The sequence below is a fragment of the Asterias amurensis genome, chromosome 11, assembly GCF_032118995.1.
Source record: "Asterias amurensis chromosome 11, ASM3211899v1".
In the NCBI taxonomy this organism is placed as follows: Eukaryota; Metazoa; Echinodermata; class Asteroidea; order Forcipulatida; family Asteriidae; genus Asterias; species Asterias amurensis.
In genome coordinates this window covers 7,098,427-7,120,208 of record NC_092658.1, presented here as the reverse complement: position 1 = coordinate 7,120,208, position 21,782 = coordinate 7,098,427, and the positions used below count along the sequence as shown (strand labels likewise).

The 21,782-nt window shown below is 37.7% G+C and overlaps 1 protein-coding gene across 1 annotated transcript in view; it reads left to right on the top strand.

The window, feature by feature from the left end:
- Positions 1-2,523: 2,523 nt before the first annotated feature.
- The window catches only part of LOC139944709 (transient receptor potential cation channel subfamily A member 1-like), a 28,754-nt gene continuing 9,495 nt past the window's right edge, over positions 2,524-21,782 (top strand). Inside the window, exons 1-17 of the mRNA XM_071941790.1 lie at positions 2,524-2,756; positions 3,496-3,931; positions 5,282-5,399; positions 6,911-7,089; positions 7,793-7,900; positions 8,766-8,874; positions 10,743-10,840; positions 11,960-12,132; positions 14,678-14,726; positions 15,051-15,332; positions 16,270-16,352; positions 17,398-17,559; positions 18,530-18,641; positions 18,968-19,137; positions 20,145-20,289; positions 20,718-20,819; positions 21,492-21,562. Coding sequence (XP_071797891.1) covers positions 3,554-3,931; positions 5,282-5,399; positions 6,911-7,089; positions 7,793-7,900; positions 8,766-8,874; positions 10,743-10,840; positions 11,960-12,132; positions 14,678-14,726; positions 15,051-15,332; positions 16,270-16,352; positions 17,398-17,559; positions 18,530-18,641; positions 18,968-19,137; positions 20,145-20,289; positions 20,718-20,819; positions 21,492-21,562 — 2,339 coding nt within the window. The 5' untranslated portion in view covers positions 2,524-2,756; positions 3,496-3,553. The remainder of the gene's footprint in view (positions 2,757-3,495; positions 3,932-5,281; positions 5,400-6,910; positions 7,090-7,792; positions 7,901-8,765; positions 8,875-10,742; positions 10,841-11,959; positions 12,133-14,677; positions 14,727-15,050; positions 15,333-16,269; positions 16,353-17,397; positions 17,560-18,529; positions 18,642-18,967; positions 19,138-20,144; positions 20,290-20,717; positions 20,820-21,491; positions 21,563-21,782) is intronic.

The window sequence follows — 21,782 nt, the reverse complement described above, 5'->3', positions numbered from 1 at the left end:
GCATATGGTTGGAAAGATGTTGTAAAAGTAGAATACAATGATCCACACAAGTTTGCCTCGAAATTGCGTGGTTTTCCTTCTACTGTGCGAACTAACATGGTCGGCCATTTATGGGAGTCAAAATTTTGACCCCCATAAATGGCCGACGTGTTAGTCGACAAGGTAAAAGGAAAACCACGCAATTTCGAGGCATGTTTGTGTGGATCATTGTATTCTACTTTTACAACATCTTTCTACCCATATGCATTTTATAAAAAACGGTTACAAACGCTTTTCAAAGACCAACTCGACCGGTCCAAGGCAACGTGTTCCTTTAATACAAGAAGTTAGAAGCTAACCTGAACACTTTCAGCCAATGCTTCTCTTTTTAACACATCATCATCAGCACGACCATACTCAGGCTGATATGGAAGCGATATAAGAATAAAATGGAGTAACTCTCAATACAATTGAAGCGTGAGACAACAAAACAATCAGTTCCATCTCAGTAAAACCTAACATTGTTTATCCTTATTGTAAGAAAGGTTAACATAAACACAGTCACAATATTCTAGATATTTGGATTGAACACAAGTTCCTTGAGGAAGAGTTATACATTTGTACTAGAATTAACTCACATTTAAACACAAGAAATACAACAAAATCAGTACAATAAACTCCAAAATAACTTACTGTTAAAACTACAACTTGAAACATCTAAGATCAAAACTCACCCTGAGCTATGGCATTGATGACCAAAATCTTCCATCTCACAGGTTTTCAATTCACCACTGTGCTCATCAATTCGGAATGGCTCCTGATCCTCTGTGCATCGCCTTTTAAACCCCTAACTTTACTAGTCACTGACGCTAGACCAATCTTCAATTGGTTAGTTTGAAAGTTCCCCTAATATGTATACAAGTAAGTTTGAATTGGATGTTTGCCATTGGTCACTACTAATCGCTGACAGAGAAATTTCTCCTTGTATCAATTTACCTCAACTTGACCCACAAAGTCACTGTAAAGGCCATGGCTCAGGACTAGCAGTCCTTGAGGGACACTAAACCTTTCCAATCGACCAAGAGAATATATAGCAATAAGGAAGTGGGTTTTCTCTGAAAATTCCCTTAAAACAATGAGTTTACATAGAAATTGCTCTAATAAGCTTGTCACTCCCTATTTCCATGCATTTAAGTCAACCTGGTGGGAACATATTAGGAAAAAGTCTCTAAGTAGTGTGTTTGTTTAGAAATCATTATGATTAACCTGCCTTCAGGTGGTCACTTTGTATTAGAATATTTTATATTTATGTTACCCTTGTGGAAACATGTGAATACAATGTATAATAACTTTTGGACAGCAGTTTTTGTACTCTTTTTGTGAGGATTTTAGATGGAGTCCTGAAATGAACTTCATCTTAAAAGCAAGGATTTAGTAAACTATATTGAGGGTAAATTCCATTTCCCGACAATAAAGAACCGACTCTTAGAGGACCTATTGCCCTATTGAAAAATGTCCTCGGAAGGTAGGACATACAAACCCACACACAGAACCCCCACCATCACCCCACATATTCTATGAGGTCTCGAAATCAAATTTGTGAAAAATTACCTCTTTCTCAAAAACTATGTTACTTCGCAGAGGGAGCCGTTTCTCACAATGTTTTTTCCTTTCAATAGCTCCCCGTTAATCGTTTTATGCTAATAATTATTTCGAGTTATAACCAACAGTGTCCACTGCCTTCAATGGCCTGACGTTTCGACCCAGCAGAGTCGCTCTCATGACATAACCGAACAGGTATACGTCTACTTGTTTTCTCATGACATAACCGAACAGGTATAATACGTCTACCTGTTCGTATGTGTTGTTTTGTGTTGTCATTTCGGCCCAAGTATTCTTCATTCAATTCAATTTAAAGTGCAAACTTCATGGGGGAAAGTTTCCGTATACTGCTAACACTTTTTACAAATTCGTTTTGAAATAAAAACAAAGTAGGCCTATCTCAATTTAGATATTCCTGTTATGTAAAAATGAGTGGAAAAGTAGTGGCAGGATACGGAAAGTTTTCCCTTCATTCCATATGAAGCAAGGAGTGAGGAAGACTTTGCAAGGGTCGAAACTTCCGGCAATTGTTTCCATATACCATTCTGATCTGTTTGGTTGGTAAGCAGTTTGCAATAGCTAGATCTTTCTTCTAAAGAAATATATGCATCAGTTCTTTTTGCAAAATCATCGGATGTAGTGATGAACAGCAATTGCTGGCTCTGTATGGAAGTCTAAATTGTAATTTGGCTCAACAACTGTTTAATTAGTGAACGATGTTTTCACACACATCTTAGTTAATTTTATAAATATGGCTGGCTTAGTCATGAAATGTGAAGGAGATTTTCACGTTTGAGATTTTCCAATATCGGCTTTAAAGCTAAAACGAACACAAAGAGCGATGGTTATTATCTGCCTCTGTGTCCCGTTATACTGCTCATACATGCTTCGACCATCTACGATCGATAAAGCATTGTGTTTGTGCAGTGGGGCTGGCTTATGGTTTGTAGCAACGCTAATGTGGTCTTCGCAAACACAGTCTGACCAAAAGACCAAGTAAATACCGGCAGGAAATGAGTCTTCCTGCCTTATCAAACTGAATGAAAAAGTGCAAGAAGTTGTGGTTCTGACAAATAGATGAATAAATCATGAACCGCTGATGAGGAATTCTGCTGACATGCAAGACAACTCAGAAGACGGTTATAATAAATGGAGGTGATCTGCCAAGAAAAGTGGTGAGTCATGATGCTGGACAACTCGTCTCTTCAATTTGTTTTCTAAGTAGTCTCCATGCCTAGACCGTTGATGTAAGCCCCCTACAGGGAGCGTGAGAGCAAATTTCTTGCAGCCATATTTTGAGAACTACACATTAGCTTGCGTATTAGAAGTACGGTAGCTATTGAATAATAAACCAGTGTCGTTATTTATAATAATATTTGACGAGTGGATAAATTGCATTACGTAATCACATTTCATCTATCAGCGTGTGGGATGGTACATGTATACTAGCTTTGTGTTTGGTCGGCAGCAAGGACGAGATGTTGGTCCTCCATGATACTGTGGATCAATAGGTTGTCAAATAATGGCTTGTCAGCATTCTGGAACCATGTACGTTTCGTATCACTAAAAATGGACGAAGTGACCCGACACATTCTACAGATGTCAAATGTTTCTTCAATGGTTCTTTAGATTTCATATTAAATTTATTTAACAACATTTTACCCTAATTTTGTATCAAGTAGCCTAAATAATCGGTTTGTTTTTATGTATACATAGTCTATTTGTAGTACAATGACTTTAATAGCAGACTCAACCTTATCCGTATTAATATTTATGCTGACAATTGACCCTATATCATAGCATGGAGGTAGGATTCATAGCATTTCTGAAAGGCTAATTAACAACTCAACATAATAATGAGATCATAGTTTGTTAATTTAAGTCTCATTTGTTTTTGTATTTTAAAAATTGCAGAAAATCGCTTCGTTCCTTTATCGGACGATTCAAGTGTACAACTTGACACATCAACAAAATGGAATCCAATAGCGATTCCCGTGAGGGGTCATCCATCAATGACCTCAACGAACAAATGGACCAAATCCCCCTGGTGGACATACCTCCGGAACGGCTGGAACCCTCCCAGCAAAGTGACACAGAACCCTTTCGTAGACACCGCAGTAAAGACCCTGTCCGTCAACTCCTACCGCATAAAACCAGCACAGTTGGTCCGGCTGAAACAGAGTCATGGCAACCAAGAGTATCGACGAAGAAGACTGGAAGCAAACGGAGGCAAATGTCTAATACTTTGCTCTTCCAACAAACAGACAGGCAGAATATGCTCAAGGAACCTGTGGTTTCAGCAGAGACTGGAGACAAATTTTCTTCTCCAAGGGATTCAGCTTATGAACCGGTCAGTTGTAAAATGATCGTTTCTAGTTCTTGGGTTATCCTTTAAGTCACCTGGAAATAGATTTTGTTTTCTTTCAAACATAAGAGTATATGCTTATGAACAATAAAACAATTTTTTTAGTAATTGTTTGTCACGATTTATATGTTTAAAAAATATATAAAGTTTGGGAGGCTGACTCCGCTTACCCCTTTTGTGACGTCAATTGAGGCAGACTTTGCCTGCAATGCGTATAGTAAACACACGTGCAAAGTACATGTACGACCAAGTTGTGAGTTGATACATTTCAAAAGGTGTTTTTTTTTTTGAAACTCACGACTTGGTCCGTACATGTCTTTTGCAATTGTGTTTACTCTACGCATTACAGGCAAAGTCTGCCTCGATTGACGTCACGAACAGCGCCCACTCGGGTCGGGGTCTACTCTTAAATTTGTAAATAACATAAGAACTGATTTTTTAAAACCTTAGTTAACTGTTTATTCACATTCCACTCATCAAAACACAAATATTAGTGACAAAAGCTTTATTCTGAACAAATACCACTTCCAGGTGACTTTAAAAAAAAAGTGAATTTGCTGAGAAAAATCATCTTTCTATACTTTAATTTAAATAATATCAAATATCATTAGTATACCTTTACCCAACTTGGGTTATATTAAGACGACGTATTTTCATTTACGAACCTTTTTCTTCTCGAACATCTTCATTTAATTATCAAGGTTTTTTGTTCAGATTTTTTTGTTTATAGATGAAGGTTTAATGAGTATGCTTTACTGTTTGGGTCAGTGAATTTTTTTTTCTCAATTGTTGGTTTAGCAAAGTCTTTTAGATCAATGAAGTTTTTTTCTCAATTGTTAGTTCACAAAAATCTTCATTGATCATTATAATATGAAGATGTTTTACTGCATTTGGGTCAATAATTTTTTTTCTCAATTGTTGGTTCATAAACATCTGCATTGACCATCACGCTAACATTTTCTACCGCATTTGAGTCAATGAAGGTTTTTTTTCAAATTTGATGGTTTTTACAAATCTTCATTGATCATTGAATGACGATGTTTTACTGCAGTCAATTGAATTGTTTTGTTTTTTTCTCAATTGTTGGTTTATACAATTCTTCATGTATCATTAAATGAAGATGTTTTACCACACTTGGGACATAAGATGACCTATTTCCATTTACAAATCTTTGCTTTTTAAAACATCCTCATTTAATGATCAAATTGAAGTGAAAAATTGATGATGTTTTTGTTCGTATTGGTTTATGGAAATCTAAGATGGCGGACATCTTTATTTATTGATCAAAACAATGTCGGTTATTTGATGTTTTATTTGTCAATTATTGTTTTGTAGAAATCTGAGAGAGCGGCCATCGTCAATCAACTAAACAAGAAAGGGTTTTCTGCTCTCCATTTGGCTGCTCAGAGTAACAATCTCGAAGAAATGACGGAGCTTCTCGATAGTGACGCAGGTATAGTATGGAATCTTGAAGTTTAAGGCACTGGGTTGGATTTCACAAAGAGTTAAGACTAGTCTTATCTCTAGTTAGGATGCATTACTCGTCCTAACTTAGGAATAGCCGTACGTTTTTCATATCTCCTAAAACCTGAAACGTGTATTTCATATTCTACTTGTCATCTTGCGGTCCCGTCGCTATTGTGCAAGAAGCATCACCAGGGCACCCTCTTATTCTTATATATAACTCTAAGTACCAAACACACAATGAAAACACAGCAATCATGCCCAATATCAGACACCAGCAGAGGAAAGTGGGTCAATGAACCAAAGCCTAGCATACTCTGCCTAGCATACTCTGCCTAGCATACACTTAGACACAGTATGACAGCTCAAACCCATCAAAGCAAACCCTAACAACCCCCAGAACTAGATCTGTCATTGAAAAGGCTCCTATCATTTCTTTCAGTTTTTAACCTTGGACGTACCTCGTCATATACCACACACTGGGTACCAAGTTCAATTGTCATTGTTGCTTATTGTCTATTGTTATCAATTGCTGTCAGTCGTAATATTTTGCGAGCTTTCAATTGGATTTTTATTTAGCCCGTCTTTCACAATTATTAGCACCCTCTGGTCCAAGATAGCTGCGGTTGAATAGCAATAATTTCAAAAGATTTACAAAAATCAATTTACGTCGATCATTGGAAGCATGACTTTAAATAAAGGGGCATTTAACTTTAGTTTGATTCTTTGTCATTGTATGAGCGAGTCAGTAAAAAATGAAAATGCTGAAAATAATTTTGTTTAACGACATCTTTTCAAATACATATTTCCATAAATATATTTAATTTAGGCCTATTTATATATGAAATGTGCAAAGGATAAACTTTAGGCAAGTTGATGGAATGCTCAGATCTTCCATTGATACACTTTAAGAAACAGTTTTTTTAAATAATGTTTTATCTCAACCAGTCAAGTGACCGGTTCAATTAAATATAAAAGTTGAATTGCGACGCCAATACTGTCATCCAGCCTCTATCATTTTCTCACCGTTAGAAATAAGCGGATTTCAGTTTTCCAAGTTGAGTAACGTTTGTAGCTTATGTTTTTGTTTTTATGTTGACATGGTTTTTGTATATGTGGGACATGTTACTCAAAGACTTTTTTTATCCATTCCCTCACAGCCCTTTCCTTCCGCTATATTACCACATTTTAAATAGGTTTTATCTTGAAGACTATCGGAGCATACTGATCGAACCGTTATCCAACCACCGAGTCTCTTCAGAACCAGCACAACTCAAAAGAGATTTTCCCTCGGTGTTGCAAAACCTCACATTCAAAAACCAAAAGTACACTTTAAAAACCGAAACTATTCAAAAGAGATTTTCACTTGGTGCTGCAAAACCTCACATTCAAAACCAAAACTACACTCACAACCGAAACTATTCAAAAAAGATGTTCACTTGGTGTTACCATCACAAACCTCAACTCGTTCAATTTCTCCACACTGTCCACTGTTTGCAGATGTAGATATTACCTCTACAGAAGTGGGTTTAACTCCTCTTCACTTTGCTGCCCGGTATGGATGTACACAAGCCGTACGGGCTTTGATCAGCCACGGAGCAAACTGTGACGCATCTACGACTAACGGGCAGAGACCAATTCATCTGGCCGCAAGGAGGGGACTTGCTGACGTCATTGAGGTTTAAATGATACAATTATTGTAAAACGTATAATATATACTTTTTGTGGAATTAATGAAATTGATCAAAGTCAAATGTTGCCTAATTTGAATGAAAGGAAAGGACACTTGAACCCCCCCTTTACCAGGTACATCTATTAAAACAAATTGTAACATTCTTTTATTTCCTCAATTTGCAAAGACTTATATTGTGACAGAGGGTGTGAACCCCCCCTCTCCCTCTAAGAAAACAAGGGGGTTCCTGTACTTAAAAGGGAAGATACATGTTTGGTAATTGTCAAAGACTCTTCTCACTTGGTGTATCCCAATGTGAGCATAAAATAACACGCCTGTGAAAATTTGGGCTCAATTGGTCATCGAAGTTGCGAGAAAATGATGATAGAAAAAACAACTTTGTTAGACAAAATTGTGTGCTTTCAGATAGGAATAAAAGACTTCTGGCTAGAAGTCTTTTATTATTTTAGTGAGAAGTTACCTCTTTCTCAAAATCTATGCTACTTCAGAGGGAGCCGTTTCTCACAATGTTTTATACTATCAACAGCTCTCCAATGCTCGTTACCAAGTCAGATTTTAAGTTAATATTTGTTTTGAGTAATTCCCAAACGTGTACCTTCCCTTTAAACACTCTTTTCCTATCGTACAGAGGCATTCGCATGAGAGCACTGACATGGCTTAATTCTGAGATTTGTTTGTCTATTATCCAGGTTTTAATTGAAGCTGACAAAGGTCAAGTTAATGTTAGAAATAACGATCTGATAACACCGTTACACATGGTCGCCCTCAACGGCAACGAGGAGGCATTGCGGATGCTGGTGAGATTGTTGAATGGTTATGGTTTTAAAGAAAAGCACACTTGTTTTTAAAGATGCGTGTTTGTAAAAGTATAATTAATTCATAATTCGTATAAGTTATTGTTATTTCGTTTTAAAAATTGCAAATTTGACGGAATGAGGAATGACTATACCATTGTTTACCACATACATCAAACACTTAAAGTCACCTGGCAATAGAATTTTAATTTTTTCAAAGATAAGAGTATATGTTTAGTAACAATAAAAACATTTTTTAGTAATTGTTTGTAACGATTTATATTTAAAAAAAAGTTGTTTTGGGGGGTTGACTCCGCCTACTCGTTTGGGACGTCAATCATGCGTAGAGGGGACACGTGCAAAGTACATTCAAGTCCACGTCGTGAGTTTGTACGTTTCGAAAACAGTTTTTTTTCTTGCATTTTTCCGGCAATGCCGACCAAGTGTGTTGCTGCTGGATGCAGCAAAACAACTAAAGATGGGGCCAGTCTGCATGGCTGGTCAGACTCACAAGAGCAATAGTGCCTAGTGGTCTGGTCTACGTCTTTTTCAGCGCTGTGCAGCATTTTCTCTTCAAATATCACGCCTCGATTGATGTCACGAACAGTGCCCCTCGGGTCGGGGCCTACTCTTAAATTTGTAAATAAGATAAGAACTAGTTTTTTTTAGAACCTTAGTTAACTGTTTATTCACATTCCACTCATCAATACACATATAAGTGACAAAAAAAGCTTTATTTTGACAAAAAAACACTTCCAGGTGACTTTAAGTTAATCAGAAACTTTCCACAATGCATTGCACTGCTACAATCTATACATTTACTTCATCAGAATATGTTTGAAATTTTAGTGTTTTGTTTTATCCATAGATAACTTACAGCGCCAAAATCGACGTTAAAGACATCAATAACATCTCTCCAATCATGCTCTCAGTATCCTCTGGACATCTCGACATGACAGAGACAATCCTAAAAACAGGTACAACCACTGGATCACTGTGTCTTTCACCTTTAAGGAACACGTCGCCTTGGATCGGTCGAGTTGGTCTTTGAAAAGCGTTTGTAACCGTTTTTAATAACATGCTTATGGGTAGGAAGATGTTGTAAAAGTAGAATATAATGATCCACACAAACACATCTCGTAAATGCACGGTTTTCTTTTTACCTCGTCGACTAACACGGTCGGCCATTTACCCCCATAAAAATGGCCGACCGTGTTAGTTCACAAAGTAAAAGGAAAACCACGCAATTTTACGGCAAACTTTTACGGTTTTCTTTTTACCTCGTCGACTAACACGGTCGGCCATTTACCCCCATAAAAATGGCCGACCGTGTTAGTTCACAAAGTAAAAGGAAAACCACGCAATTTTACGGCAAATTTGTGTGGATCATTGTGTTCTACTTTTAAGACATCTTTCCAACCATATGCATTTTATAACGATGACTAGAGCAAGCTAGTCAAAACGTTGAGACCAACTCAGAACTGACTCCGCGGCAGTACAGTTATTACGATCCTATAAGTTAAAGTAGTAGTCCAGTCTAATTTCTATACCATCCGCCCTGGTAATAGTTAAAAAGCAGGACAGTTCTTTTCAGAACTGAGAAGTCTCCTGAACCTCCGATTATCTACTCCACGGCAGTAGAATAAAGCAAGACAGTTCCCTAAGAACAACTCTACCTGGCAAGTAGATACACACATGGTGTTACCGCAAACCAAATATACATTGAGTAAAACAATGTCATGAAAATTACTTTATTCTCAGTTTTAGCATGTAAAAACGTATTAACCATTGATGGTAGCATACCATACCTGGTTACTGCGTTTTTACATGCAAAATAATTTTCGTCTCACTGACAGACTGGGACGAACATTAATTTCGTGACATTGTTTAAACTTCCTAAAAACTACAGCACCTCAGCAAGTAATATTTTAAGGGAAGCTTTCTACCATCATTATCTTCAAACTGAGTAAGTTTAATGTAAATCTGTGGACATTATGTTTTGTGCTGAAAAAAGTACCCAAATCTTTTAAGATGAACACTTTCTTCACATACAGTCGTCCTTCCGATAGATTTTCTTGTCGGGGATTATCCAGCACAGCTGTCATGCTCCCTGGGCCTATTGCCAAAACGCTCTTAATATAACAATGGTTCAGTGTCTTGCTCAATGATACAAGTGTCAAGACCAGGACTCGGACCCACACTCTACTGATCAGAAACACAAGAGCTTGTGTCAAGTGCGTTGATGACACGTGCACGAGTGAAGGTCTATCATTGGCCGACGGTCGTGCGCAGCACGTACAAGCGTGCATTTTTTAATTGAGTCTTATCAAAGATGGCGGTGAATGACGTCGATGTGCAATCCATCTCCATGCAGTGGATGTTATAAAGGGTAAATTAAGGACACTGGACACCTCTGGTAATTGTCAAAGACCAGTCTTCTCACTTGGTGTATCTCAACACATGCATACAAATAACAAACCTGTGAAAATTTGAACTTTATTAGTCGTCGAAGTTGCGAGAGAATAATGGAAGAAATAGGCCCTTGTTGCACAAGTTGTGTGCTTTCAGGTGCTTGATTTCTAGACCTTAAAATCTAATTCTGAAGTCTCAAAATCAAACTCAAATATTTTAGTGAGAAATTACTTCTTTCCCAAAAACTACGTTACTTCAGAGGGAGCCGTTTGTCACAATGTTTTATACTATCAGCAGCTCTCCATTATTCGTTATGCCAAGTAAGGCTTCATGCTAATAATTATTTTTAGTAATTACCAAAAGTGTCCAGTGCCTTGAAGACACGTCAGAGGATATAATAGTAACATTTTTGTAATCTTTCTCTTTGTTCCAGCATCGTCTCAAGATTTGAGTACAAATGATATACTGGAAGATACCGACAACGAAGGGAACTCACTGCTGCATGCCGCCGCAAAAAACAGCCACACCAAGGTAGGCCTGGGTTCACCTATCTCTTCCCATCACCCAGCCTCGCTTGTGATTTTTAAACAAAATTTGAAGTTATTAAACAACCCAGACTAATTTGGGCAAGTGTATCATATTTTGGCAGTAATATCGGTCTATGAATCTTTTTTTTTTAACGAACCCTACTTTAAAAAAACCAAAAAAACTCAGCCCTGTTGTAGTCTTCTTTTCAACTGGTTGTGTTTTTAAAGCGTATGTTCTGGTTGTGTTCTGGACACGTCTCTTTTTTCAGGGATGCATGGAATTCACAGACATTAATGTCACCCAGATATTTGGAAATGTCTTTTTCGGTCGACCATATTTCGTAAAAGATATCATTATGTTGTTTTGCCCTTACACCGATTTCTATTAATGACTGAGTTTATCGGTGTAACCACACAATAGGTGAATTTGAGGTCTCCATTACCGATTGAGCTCAAATATTGACAGGTTTTTTAAATTTCATGTATATGTTTTAAGTGGGAAGACTGGTCATTGACAATTACCATTAGGGTCCAGTTTCTTTAACACTAGAGATTAACATTTTATTTTTACTAAGCATGTAGCATTTGAAACTTTGCATGGTGTGAGTATTCAGGTGAGGTTTGTCGTAGTTTGTAAATCTATTTTGTGAACTGCTGATTCTGAGAAGAACCCGTGGTTGGCAACTCGTCCTCTTGAAGACAGTCAGAGCATACTGATTGAAACGTTGAGTTATCAACCACCGGTTCGTCTTAGAACCAACACTACTCAAAAGAGTTTTTACACGTGGTGCTATACAACCACCAGGGCCCAATTTCATGGCTCTGCTTACCGTAAGCACAGAAAATGCACTTAAGGAAGCAGGGAACAACGGCTAGCGTATTTCATGGGTTATCAGCGAATTTTGGCTTCTGCGCGAACGGTACTCGACATTACTAGGCATTCTACGCTTATAAGGCTAGCGCAGAAATTCGGCGCTTGCACGTAAGCGGGAATCATGATCGTAAGTGTAGAATTCGGCAGTAAGCACAGCCATGAGATTGGGCCCTGGTGAAACTGTGAACCTCACACATGACCCCTTTTGCGTTTTTTTTTTTCTAATTAAATTTAAAAATCTCTTCACAGCTAGTGGAGTTTCTCCTGAGAAATGGTGCAAGCGTAGACGTGCAGAAAAACTCCCGACAGACCCCACTTCATCTCGCTGCAGTCATGGGTTTCGTTGATATGGCGGCAATAATGATTGAATACAGAGCAACAATTGAATGCCAAGATGATGAACTCATGACACCGCTACACAAGTATTTATCTTTAAAAAAATATTTATTTATTTATAAGAATTAATGTGAATCAGACTAACTTTATTAGAAGTGTAGCTGTTTTCGACAATATACAACATTTTGAGAATCACATCACTTCGGTTATGAGGTAAAAGGCAATGAATACTATTGGTAATTACTCAAAATAATTATTAGCATAAAACCTTACTTGGTAACGAGTAATGAGGAGAGTTTGATAGTATAAAACATTGTGTGAAACGGCTTCCTCTGAAGTGGAGTACTTTTCGAGAAAAGTAATTTTCCACGAATTTGATTTCGAGACCTCAGATTTAGAATGTTGAGGTCTCGAAATCAAGCATCTGAAAGCACACAACTTGATTGACAAGTGTTTTTCCTCTCATTATTATCTCGCAACTTCGATGACCGATTGAGCTCAATATTTCACAGGTTTGTTATTTTGTGCATAATGTTGAGATACACAAAGTGAGAAGACTTGTCTTTGACAATTACCAATAGTGTCCAGTGTCTTTGAATAAAACATTTATCAGTTTTATCCCCCTCAAATATTGAATCTGAGAAGCGTTACTGACAGAAACGTTTCTCAGATTGTGTATTCCGATTTCGGATTATTCTTCCTGTGAAGACAACAGCTCCAGCTTTTCGGTGATATCTTAAAACGCTTCATTTTAGTTGTTTCGTTTCTAAATGTATATAGTAGTTAAACAACATAAAGCGTTTCCAAAAATCAAAGGTATACACTGAGAACGAGACACCGGTTTGACCAGCGCTGAGGAACTACGCTCCTGCATGCTGGACCGTAACATCTGGAGAAAAATCACTGGGCAGGCTCGAGCTTCTGAGCAGGCTCGTGCTTAGCCCGCTCATGGGGGTTCCATTGTTTGTGATTAAATTTACTTCATTATCATTATGTTTGACAACTTGGACCGAGCACCTCTGGGTCAAAAGAATTACGGATTTATTTTAAACACATGTCATGACACGGCGAAACGCGCTGATACGAGGGTGGCTTTTCCCGTTATTTTCTCCCGACTCCGATGACCGATTGAGCCTAAATTTTCACAGGTTTGTTATAGAAGTTGTGATACACGAAGTGTGGGCCTTGGGCAATACTGTTAACCGAAAGGGTCCAATGGCTTTAAGTCATGTTTGACGCCTTGGATCGGGCACCACTAGGGCAGGAGATGTTAAGGAGGTTCCAAACGATACATAATTAGTATGCTTAGCCCAATTTTGGGTTCCAGTATTTTCTTATTTTATGTAAATAACATTACATGCGTTAAAGGAACACGTTGCCTTGGATCGGACGAGTTGGTCTATAAAAAGCGTTTGTAACCGTTTGTTATAAAATACATAATGGTTGGAAAGATGTTGTAAAAGTAGAATAAAATGATCCACACAAATTTGCCTCGAAATTGCGTGGTTTTCCTTTTACTTTGCGAACTAACACGGTCGGCCATTTTTGGGAGTCATAAAAAACAGGATCTATGGAAAAGCTGAAAATAAAAACCATGTCGAAATATACCATTGTTATTCAATAGAGACGTATTGTAGTCACTTTGGTTGGGGAAGTGAGGAAATTAGTAAAACACACATATAAATCACAGTGCTGGCTTGGACATAATTTTATGCACCTGACAAATCTATGCATGGGTATTCTTTAGAAGGTTTTGTTTGTTTGAATATATAGATTCACATGGTTCGTTGTATATAAAGGGGTTGGTTGTGGCGACAACAACCTTTTTATCCTTTTGACAACCATCATATATAATGTAACTTCACGGCTGATGGTTGCACTTTGGTATTGTCACTTTGGGTCTTGAACAACGTTTTTTTTGCAATACAAAACTATCAACAGAAATTATATCAGCTAGCCAAAGGCAACATAAAAACTAATAAAAAGCCTGTCCAAATAAATGGGTCTTGAGCAATGTTTTTTTTGCGATCCTGGTGGCATGTAGGCTATGGGAGAGAATTCCAAAGTTTAGTGGCAACACACTTAAAAACACGAACTCCAAGAGTACTTTTAGTTTGACATTGTGGGTAACAGAGAATACCACTTGGTTCAACCGAATTGTTTTTAAAGATATATAATACAAAAAGTTATTGTTATTGGCTCGTGAAAGCTTTCAACAATGGGTATAAACAATATTTAAAAAAACGCTAATATTAAGGGGTAGTAAATTAAAATCTAGAAACGAATTGTTATTGGGACCCCCGCATTTGCTTTCGTCCATCATCCATGTACAAATAACTGAAATTCTATTCCGTGAATTTGGAATATGCGACAGCTTTTGCATGTTTTGCATTTTGAAACACTGTCATATGTCAAAATTTGTTCAAATTTCTCTTCGGAAAAATTGGGCCATTCGTCTTTACATAATAAAGCAAGATAAAGCAACAAAACCAAATCAAGTCACACAAAAAATCAAAACAAACAATGATAATACATGTATCTTCTTTTTCTGATATAACGTCTTAGTTTGTTGACGTCATTTCTTACTTTCTGGTTTGAAAATCAGTAAACTTGGAATTTATTTTATTTCAGGGCTTCAATGTTTAACCGTCTGCCGATGGTGAAACTACTGCTTGAAAATGTGAGTAACTAATTGTAAAATTTACATAAATTAATGATTAGAAGCGCGTAGTCAGAATATTATAGAAAGCAAACAAACATGAGAAAAAATGTAGAACTTTGAAAAAAACTATATAAAAAAAACTAAAACAAAAAAGTGCCAAAACCAAAACGTAAGTAAAGACAAAGTCAGCATTTTGTGCCTCAATGGTGTTTTTCCTTTTATTCTCTTGAAAATTTGATGACCAATTGGGAAATATTTTACACAGATATGTGAATTTATGCATATGTTGGGATACACCAAGTGAGATCACTGGTTTTTGTCTTGTGTTATTTCCCGGTGCAGGGAGCCCAAATCAACGCCGTTGGAAAGGATGGTTTTACCCCTCTACTCTTGGCCTGTTGGAAGGGTCACGCTGACGTAGTCCGGGAACTTGTAGCTCAGAAAGCTGACATCACTATCAAAGATCATCAACTTAAGACGTGTCTTCATTGGTGCGTTGAGATGGGGCATTGTGAACTGGTAGACATCATTATTGAGTCAGAGACTGGATCTGAATTGATGGAGCATCAGGATAAGTTAGACCACAGCCCAATGCATTACTCCGCTGAGATTGGGAACAAACAGGTAACTAGGACCATTCATTCATTCATTTATTCATTCATTTATTGGTCACATTGGTTTAAAACATGAAATTCTCAGTCCTGCAGTGTGAAAACAAGGAAGTCAACATGATTTACAAATAGATGTTAAATTTTCATCCGGGATAAAGAAGATTAATTTTGGTTTTTACCCATACACCGATGTGTGTTAGCACTGTATACTCAGTACTTTCCCGAGTCCTGTGAAAACATATCACAGGCATATTACTCGGGTGGGATTCAAACCCACGACCCTTGCAATTCTAAACCAGTTTCTTGCCAACTAGCTAGACTACCGAGATTGCCCGGTTGAGGCAGTTCGAATCCTATGTTTTGGCAGCGGGTACCGCAACGATATTTACAAAATACAAGAATGACTTGGACCACTTTTATTTTAATGTATTTATTCATTCAGGCTTTAAAGGGTCATGGTGCTTTTTGCAGATTTACATTTACATTTGAAGATGCTGATGTGTTGTACTTTTTGAAAAATTTGTTCACACAGGTTTGTTATTTTATGCATTATGTTGATATACACCATAAAGTGAGAAGACTGGTCCCTGACAATTATCAAAGGTGTCCAGTGTCTTTAAAATGGAAGGGCTTCTAAATCAAATTAGCTCAAATTAAAACTGGACGGTTTAAGTTAATCAAATAAACTTCTCTGTATCATGCTCTCTATCAACTTCTAGGTCAGAATTGATTCGGGTCCGGAGAACCTGACCAATGTCTGGGTCAATATGATAATCCTGGTCAAAAATTATCCGGAAATTGGTCAAACTGATGCAGAGTCCTAGTCAAAATCTCATTGATGTATTAGTTTCAGGGTCAACCAGACCCGTGGATGGGTCAGGCCCCCTCTCGGAATCCGGACTGTAGATCAATTTGACCCATGGAGTTTTGTTTTCTATCCTGCTTTTCAGCTGATGGAAATGCTGATCAGCAAAGGTGCAAGAGGAGGTACGAGAAATGTGGACGAGAAAACGCCTCTCCATATCGCAGCACAGTGAGTATTGCATCTTATTTCCGAAACCGGTTTAAAGGGACACGTTGCCTTGGATCGGCAGGTTGGTTTATGAAAAGCGTTTGAAACCGTTAGTGTTATAGAATGCAAAAACCTCGAAATTGCACAGTTTTCCTTTTACCTAGCGAACTATAACACTGTCTACAGAAGACGATCAGAGCATATACTGATCGAAACGTCGAGCAGAAACCAACGGTTCTTTTCAGAACCACCCCCAACTCATTTAGAGATAGTCATTGCATAGTGTTACCGCAAACCTTTTCAAATCGTATGTCCACCATGCAAAGTTTCATATCTTACTTATAATACTGTCGGCCATTTTCTGGAGACAAAAATTTGACTCAAAAAATTAGCGTGCCGGCTTAGTTCACGACGTAAAAGAAAAACTGTGCAAGTGCTATGCATATTTCTGTCGATCATTATACTACTTTTAAAACACCTTTCTAACCATATAAATTTCATAACAAACCAATTAAACAAGAATGGTTGCCTATAACAGGAACAGGTTATCAGCCCAAACATGTAATGCAATCATAACTGGTTCCAAATTCAATTCTGAGGAGCTTCATCAGTTTTAAAGGGTTTTGATATCTTTTGTAGATCGTTTTTTTTTTTTTTTGCCATGACATGAATCCCTACTCACTGTGAATGAAGATGTATGTGATATAAGCTTCAGCATCGATAGTCGTCAAGATTTTGAGAGAAAAAAAGTGAAAATCACAAAGCAATGTGTTTAGGAGAGTCGCATACATTCCTCGTACAAGCTAAAAGCACTGAGACGGAAATTATTTTCGTGACATTGTTGTACTCATTTCTCATAAATTACTGCAACTCCGCAACTAAAAAAATTATGGAAAATGTCTATCATCATTATTTTTAACCGTGTAAAATTGATGTAAATCTGTGTTCGTTTGGGTTTTGTGTCGTATACACAAAGTACCCAAAATTCTTTATGTCAAATCAACAGTTCTTTGGTGCTTTTATTTAAACCATGGATACCTTTGTTTATTTCTTTCTGTACTACTAGGTTCGGTCACCTATCATGTGTGGAGACGTTTTTAAAGAACTTCCCTAATTTCTTAAACGATGATGACGTAGACGGTAATACTCCACTCCTATTGGCCAGTCGGGGAGGCCACCATCGCGTCATTTTGTTCCTGCTGGGCATGGGGGCTGATATTTATAAGAGGTGGGTATGTTTTTTAAATATTTTTTATAGATTATAACATGTTGTTCTTTCAACCAATTTACTCTAACAGTATTTTCAGAAGATAAGAACAAAATTGGTTTGTACAAACTTCTTTAAAAACAAGATTGATCAAGAGTAATTTTAATGACACGATTTATTCTTCCACTGATTTAGGAGAAGGTTTGGATCATAGCAGTGTAATATGAGCCCCAGTTTTATTGCAGCATTAATAATAAAAACTGTACTGAAAACAAGTAATCAAAGACTGGGCATGCTCTGAAAAAAAGGACCACAAAGACCTTAATTACCCCCCAAAAAAAAATAAAAAAAATAAAAATAATAATAATAGTAAAAAAGATAACAAATTAAAATAAACACTACGACCTAAAATACCCCCAAAGACATTAAAGACCTCAAATACCTCATAGACCTCATAAACCCTCAAAGAACTTTAAGACTTCAGACGATCCAAGCTATTCCAAATACCCTTAAAGGCATCAAACGCATCAGAGAACTCCAAGACATCAAACAAAACCAGAGACATCAAGGATCTAAAAGACTTTGGGCCTAAACAGAACTCAAAAGACATCAAAAGAACCACTAGACATATCCTCAAGAACCCAAGACTCCAAGTACCTCAAAGATCCCCGAAAACCTAAACACATGAAGAACCTAAAAATCGACAAAAACCTAATCCTCAAAGACATGAAATACATCAACGACGTCAAAGGTTCCAGACCTAAAACATTCAGATATCAGACCTTAAAGACCTCAAAAACCTCCAAGACCTCAAAAACCTCCAAGACATCTACATCGAAAATCTTAAAGACATCAGACCCCATACATGTTGTAACTCCAAAGAACTAAAATGCACCAAAGACATAAATCTTTAATAAGAATAGACTTCAGATGACATTATGCCAAATACCTTGTTTTAACCATTGTTGTTTTATACATTTCTTGTGTCTAGGAATGATGAGTGGAAGACCGTCTTATCCCTCGCTGCTCAGCTGAATCGGATGCACACTATTGCCGTCTTGATAGAACACAACGCGGACATCAATGCACAAGACAGAGATAAGGTGCTGTATGATGTTTCTTTTAAATGGCATGCATACCTTTTTTTTTTTACCATTCGATTGCTTTTGTAGTATTTGAATGAAGATATACACAATAAAACTAACCTGTACAGTTTCATTTCAAAAGGTGTTGGCGTTTTTTAGATATCGGCGGAAATCCGCAGCAGTTACGTCCACTCAGGAAGAATAATCCGTGAAAGGGTAGTAGCGGTTCATGACGTCATTGATCATGCAGTGCTTTAAACGTACGCACAGACGAAGGTTTTTAGGAATAAATTCATATTATTGTTTGACTGAATTGTTGTTATCTTTTATATTTTATCTTACAGAATACTCCTCTACATCTTGCGTGTATAGAGGGCCATTACCCAGCAGCCAAACTGCTTCTAAGGGCCGGTGCTGAGCTTACCCATAAGAACATAGAAGACAAATTCGCTCTGGACGTCGCCATCAAAAATAGAGATGATGAAATAGGCAAGGTCATCTTGTCAAGCACACAGTAAGTTTTTGTTGAGTTATTTTATTTATTTTATTTATGCAATTCGATAGACACACAAGGCCTGAAGGCTACTTCAAGGTGTGAAAACAACTTTTAATGTTTTATCGTGTAAGGTGATTTATAACAGTGACGTACAAACAAAATGGCTGCCTCTAGTGCATACGGCCAAACCTCATTACCCAAAGAGCTACCAAGGGTATCAATGTGCCAGGGTATAACTTTAAACAAACCATGGCTACTCCACCGTGATACAACAAGCTTTCTTGAGCGAGAAAACAATATATGAGAAAACAAAACATGAGAAAACAAAATATGAGAACCAACCCCGAGAAAGATCGGTTCTTGGCCACAGTTCAAAGGAACATGCTCAAGTGCTATCTTTAAACTATAACGCAATACATGTTGGGAAACCTAATGCAGTTTAACAAAATTATGGATCTGCCAAGATGGCCGCCATGATTAACTTGCACAAACTGTTTTATGTTTTATAGTTCTGTACCGAATTGATTAAGCACGCCTTGATGGTTGCCAGTGTTACTTACTCTTATGTCACCCATTAATCCTTTACCTGCACTCCAAAGGCTCAGGGGCCAGACCCATTTCTGGGTCCATTGACCCGGAATCCGTATTATGGTGACCCGGGAATCGGTGTCAATGTGACCAGCAATTTGGTTAAAAGCGGGGATTTTGACTCGGATTCCGGGACACATTGACATGGATTCTGAGTCAAACTGACCCAGAAATGGGTCCGGGCCCCTAGGACCCAAATCTGGGTCAATTCCGATCTGGGAGTTTTTAGAGTTTGCCAACCATGCGCATTAGGAAGACTTGCATATTGGCTGTTATACCGGTGTCCGGGGGCAATGTCCGCCGGAGATTCGGTCCCCAATATGGGAAATTAACATGGGCTGGAAAAGGAGGATTCGAGCCGTGGGGGAATCGAATCTCCGGGGGACAGAGTCTCCTGCCACACCGCATTGTTTCTGACCTGTCTTGTGTTTTTGTAGGTGGGAGTCGGCAATGAGCAACCGTGATAAAAAAGGGTTATCCCCGATGAAGAAACTGATTGAAGAGATGCCTAATGCAGCCATGATTGTAATGGATTACTCTGTGGAGAGATCACATAAGAATCCCACACATCCCGATCTAGTGGTGAGTTCTCTGCCCGTTTTATTTTGTCTGTATTGTTGTTGATTTGGGGTTAAACACAGAAGGGGTATTTGAACCTTCGCCCTCCGGATTAACGTGCCGGCGCTCTACCAAAAAGTTGAGATGAGCTATATGGCTATATCCAGCCCTGTAAATGTCGATCATCTCCCTATTAAGTGGCATGACATCAATTTAACCAGGGACCCTTGCTGTATTTTAGCATGGTTATAAAATGTAGCAATGTTTGACAAGATTGTGCAAGAGGAGAACTTGGACAGTATAGATTTTTTTGTACCTTCTCACGAGGTACATTTTGTAAAAATGTTACAACCATGCTACAATTTTGCAAGTGACCAATAAATAATAAGTACATATCGCACAATTGTTTTTTTCTGTTGCTTTAAACACTTTTTTTGGAAAATCGATTTCAGATAACGTATGATCACCAATATATCGATCCGGGAATCGATGAACACCAGATTGGAAAACATGGACGGTTTAAGGGCAGTAAAGATCGATATTTTGGACTGAAGGTAAGTTTGTAATTTCATTTACTCTTTGAAAATCTTTAAATTATTTTAAGATAGGCCTCGATAAAATCCAGAATTATATATTTTTAATATCAGGTTAAATTTTGTATTGTTCTCCATAGTCAAACAAACATAGTATGGCATCCCTGGTGGTGCACTGCAGCCGATTTCACAAAACGCTATCTCGAGTTAGGACAAGTTACCCGTCCTAACTTAAGATGGGTTCAATGCGTCCTACGTCTTCGGATACGGAACTGAACTCGGTTTAAGTCATAAGATTAATCCTAAGTTTGGAAGAGTTTGGTGAAATCGACGGCTGGGCATGTAACATTGATGTGTTGTTAGGGAGGGTTTTCAGGGGATACTTGAAAAAGAAATATATCTGTTGCAATTTTGTCAGCATATATTGACTATAAAAATGGTGCCCTCGACTCCTGCTACTTACTAGATATGTCACTGGCTAGACGGAAACTATTGGGTTTTATTAAGAATATTTTCACACCAACTTAAGATCTTCAAATCTTCAAGAGTAACTGCTGTGAGTCTTCCAGTAATTAAAGAGAAGTTTGATAGATAAAGAATGTGTTTCTATTCGAAAGAACCTTGCTTGTGCCTGTTCGATCCAAACATTAAGCCCTATAGACGTCACATTTTCTGTTGATTTTTGTTTTGCAGACAATGGCCATGTTCAACCGCGAAGACCTCTTATCACATGAACTGTCACAACATATACTGTCAAGAAAATGGTAAGCGTCTTAAGAAAAACCTTCTCAATACTTTCAAAGCTAGAAGCCATGGTATTGCTCCTACCCACTTATTAGATCTTATCCACCACTACAGTTCACTACACAGTCCTTCCTGGACACTGCAAACATCTACTTAGTCACTTTTGGAAGTTACTCAAAGATTCAGCTCAAAATATTATAGGGAAAGATCTATTTGTTATTTGAATTTCTTAGGTTTGTT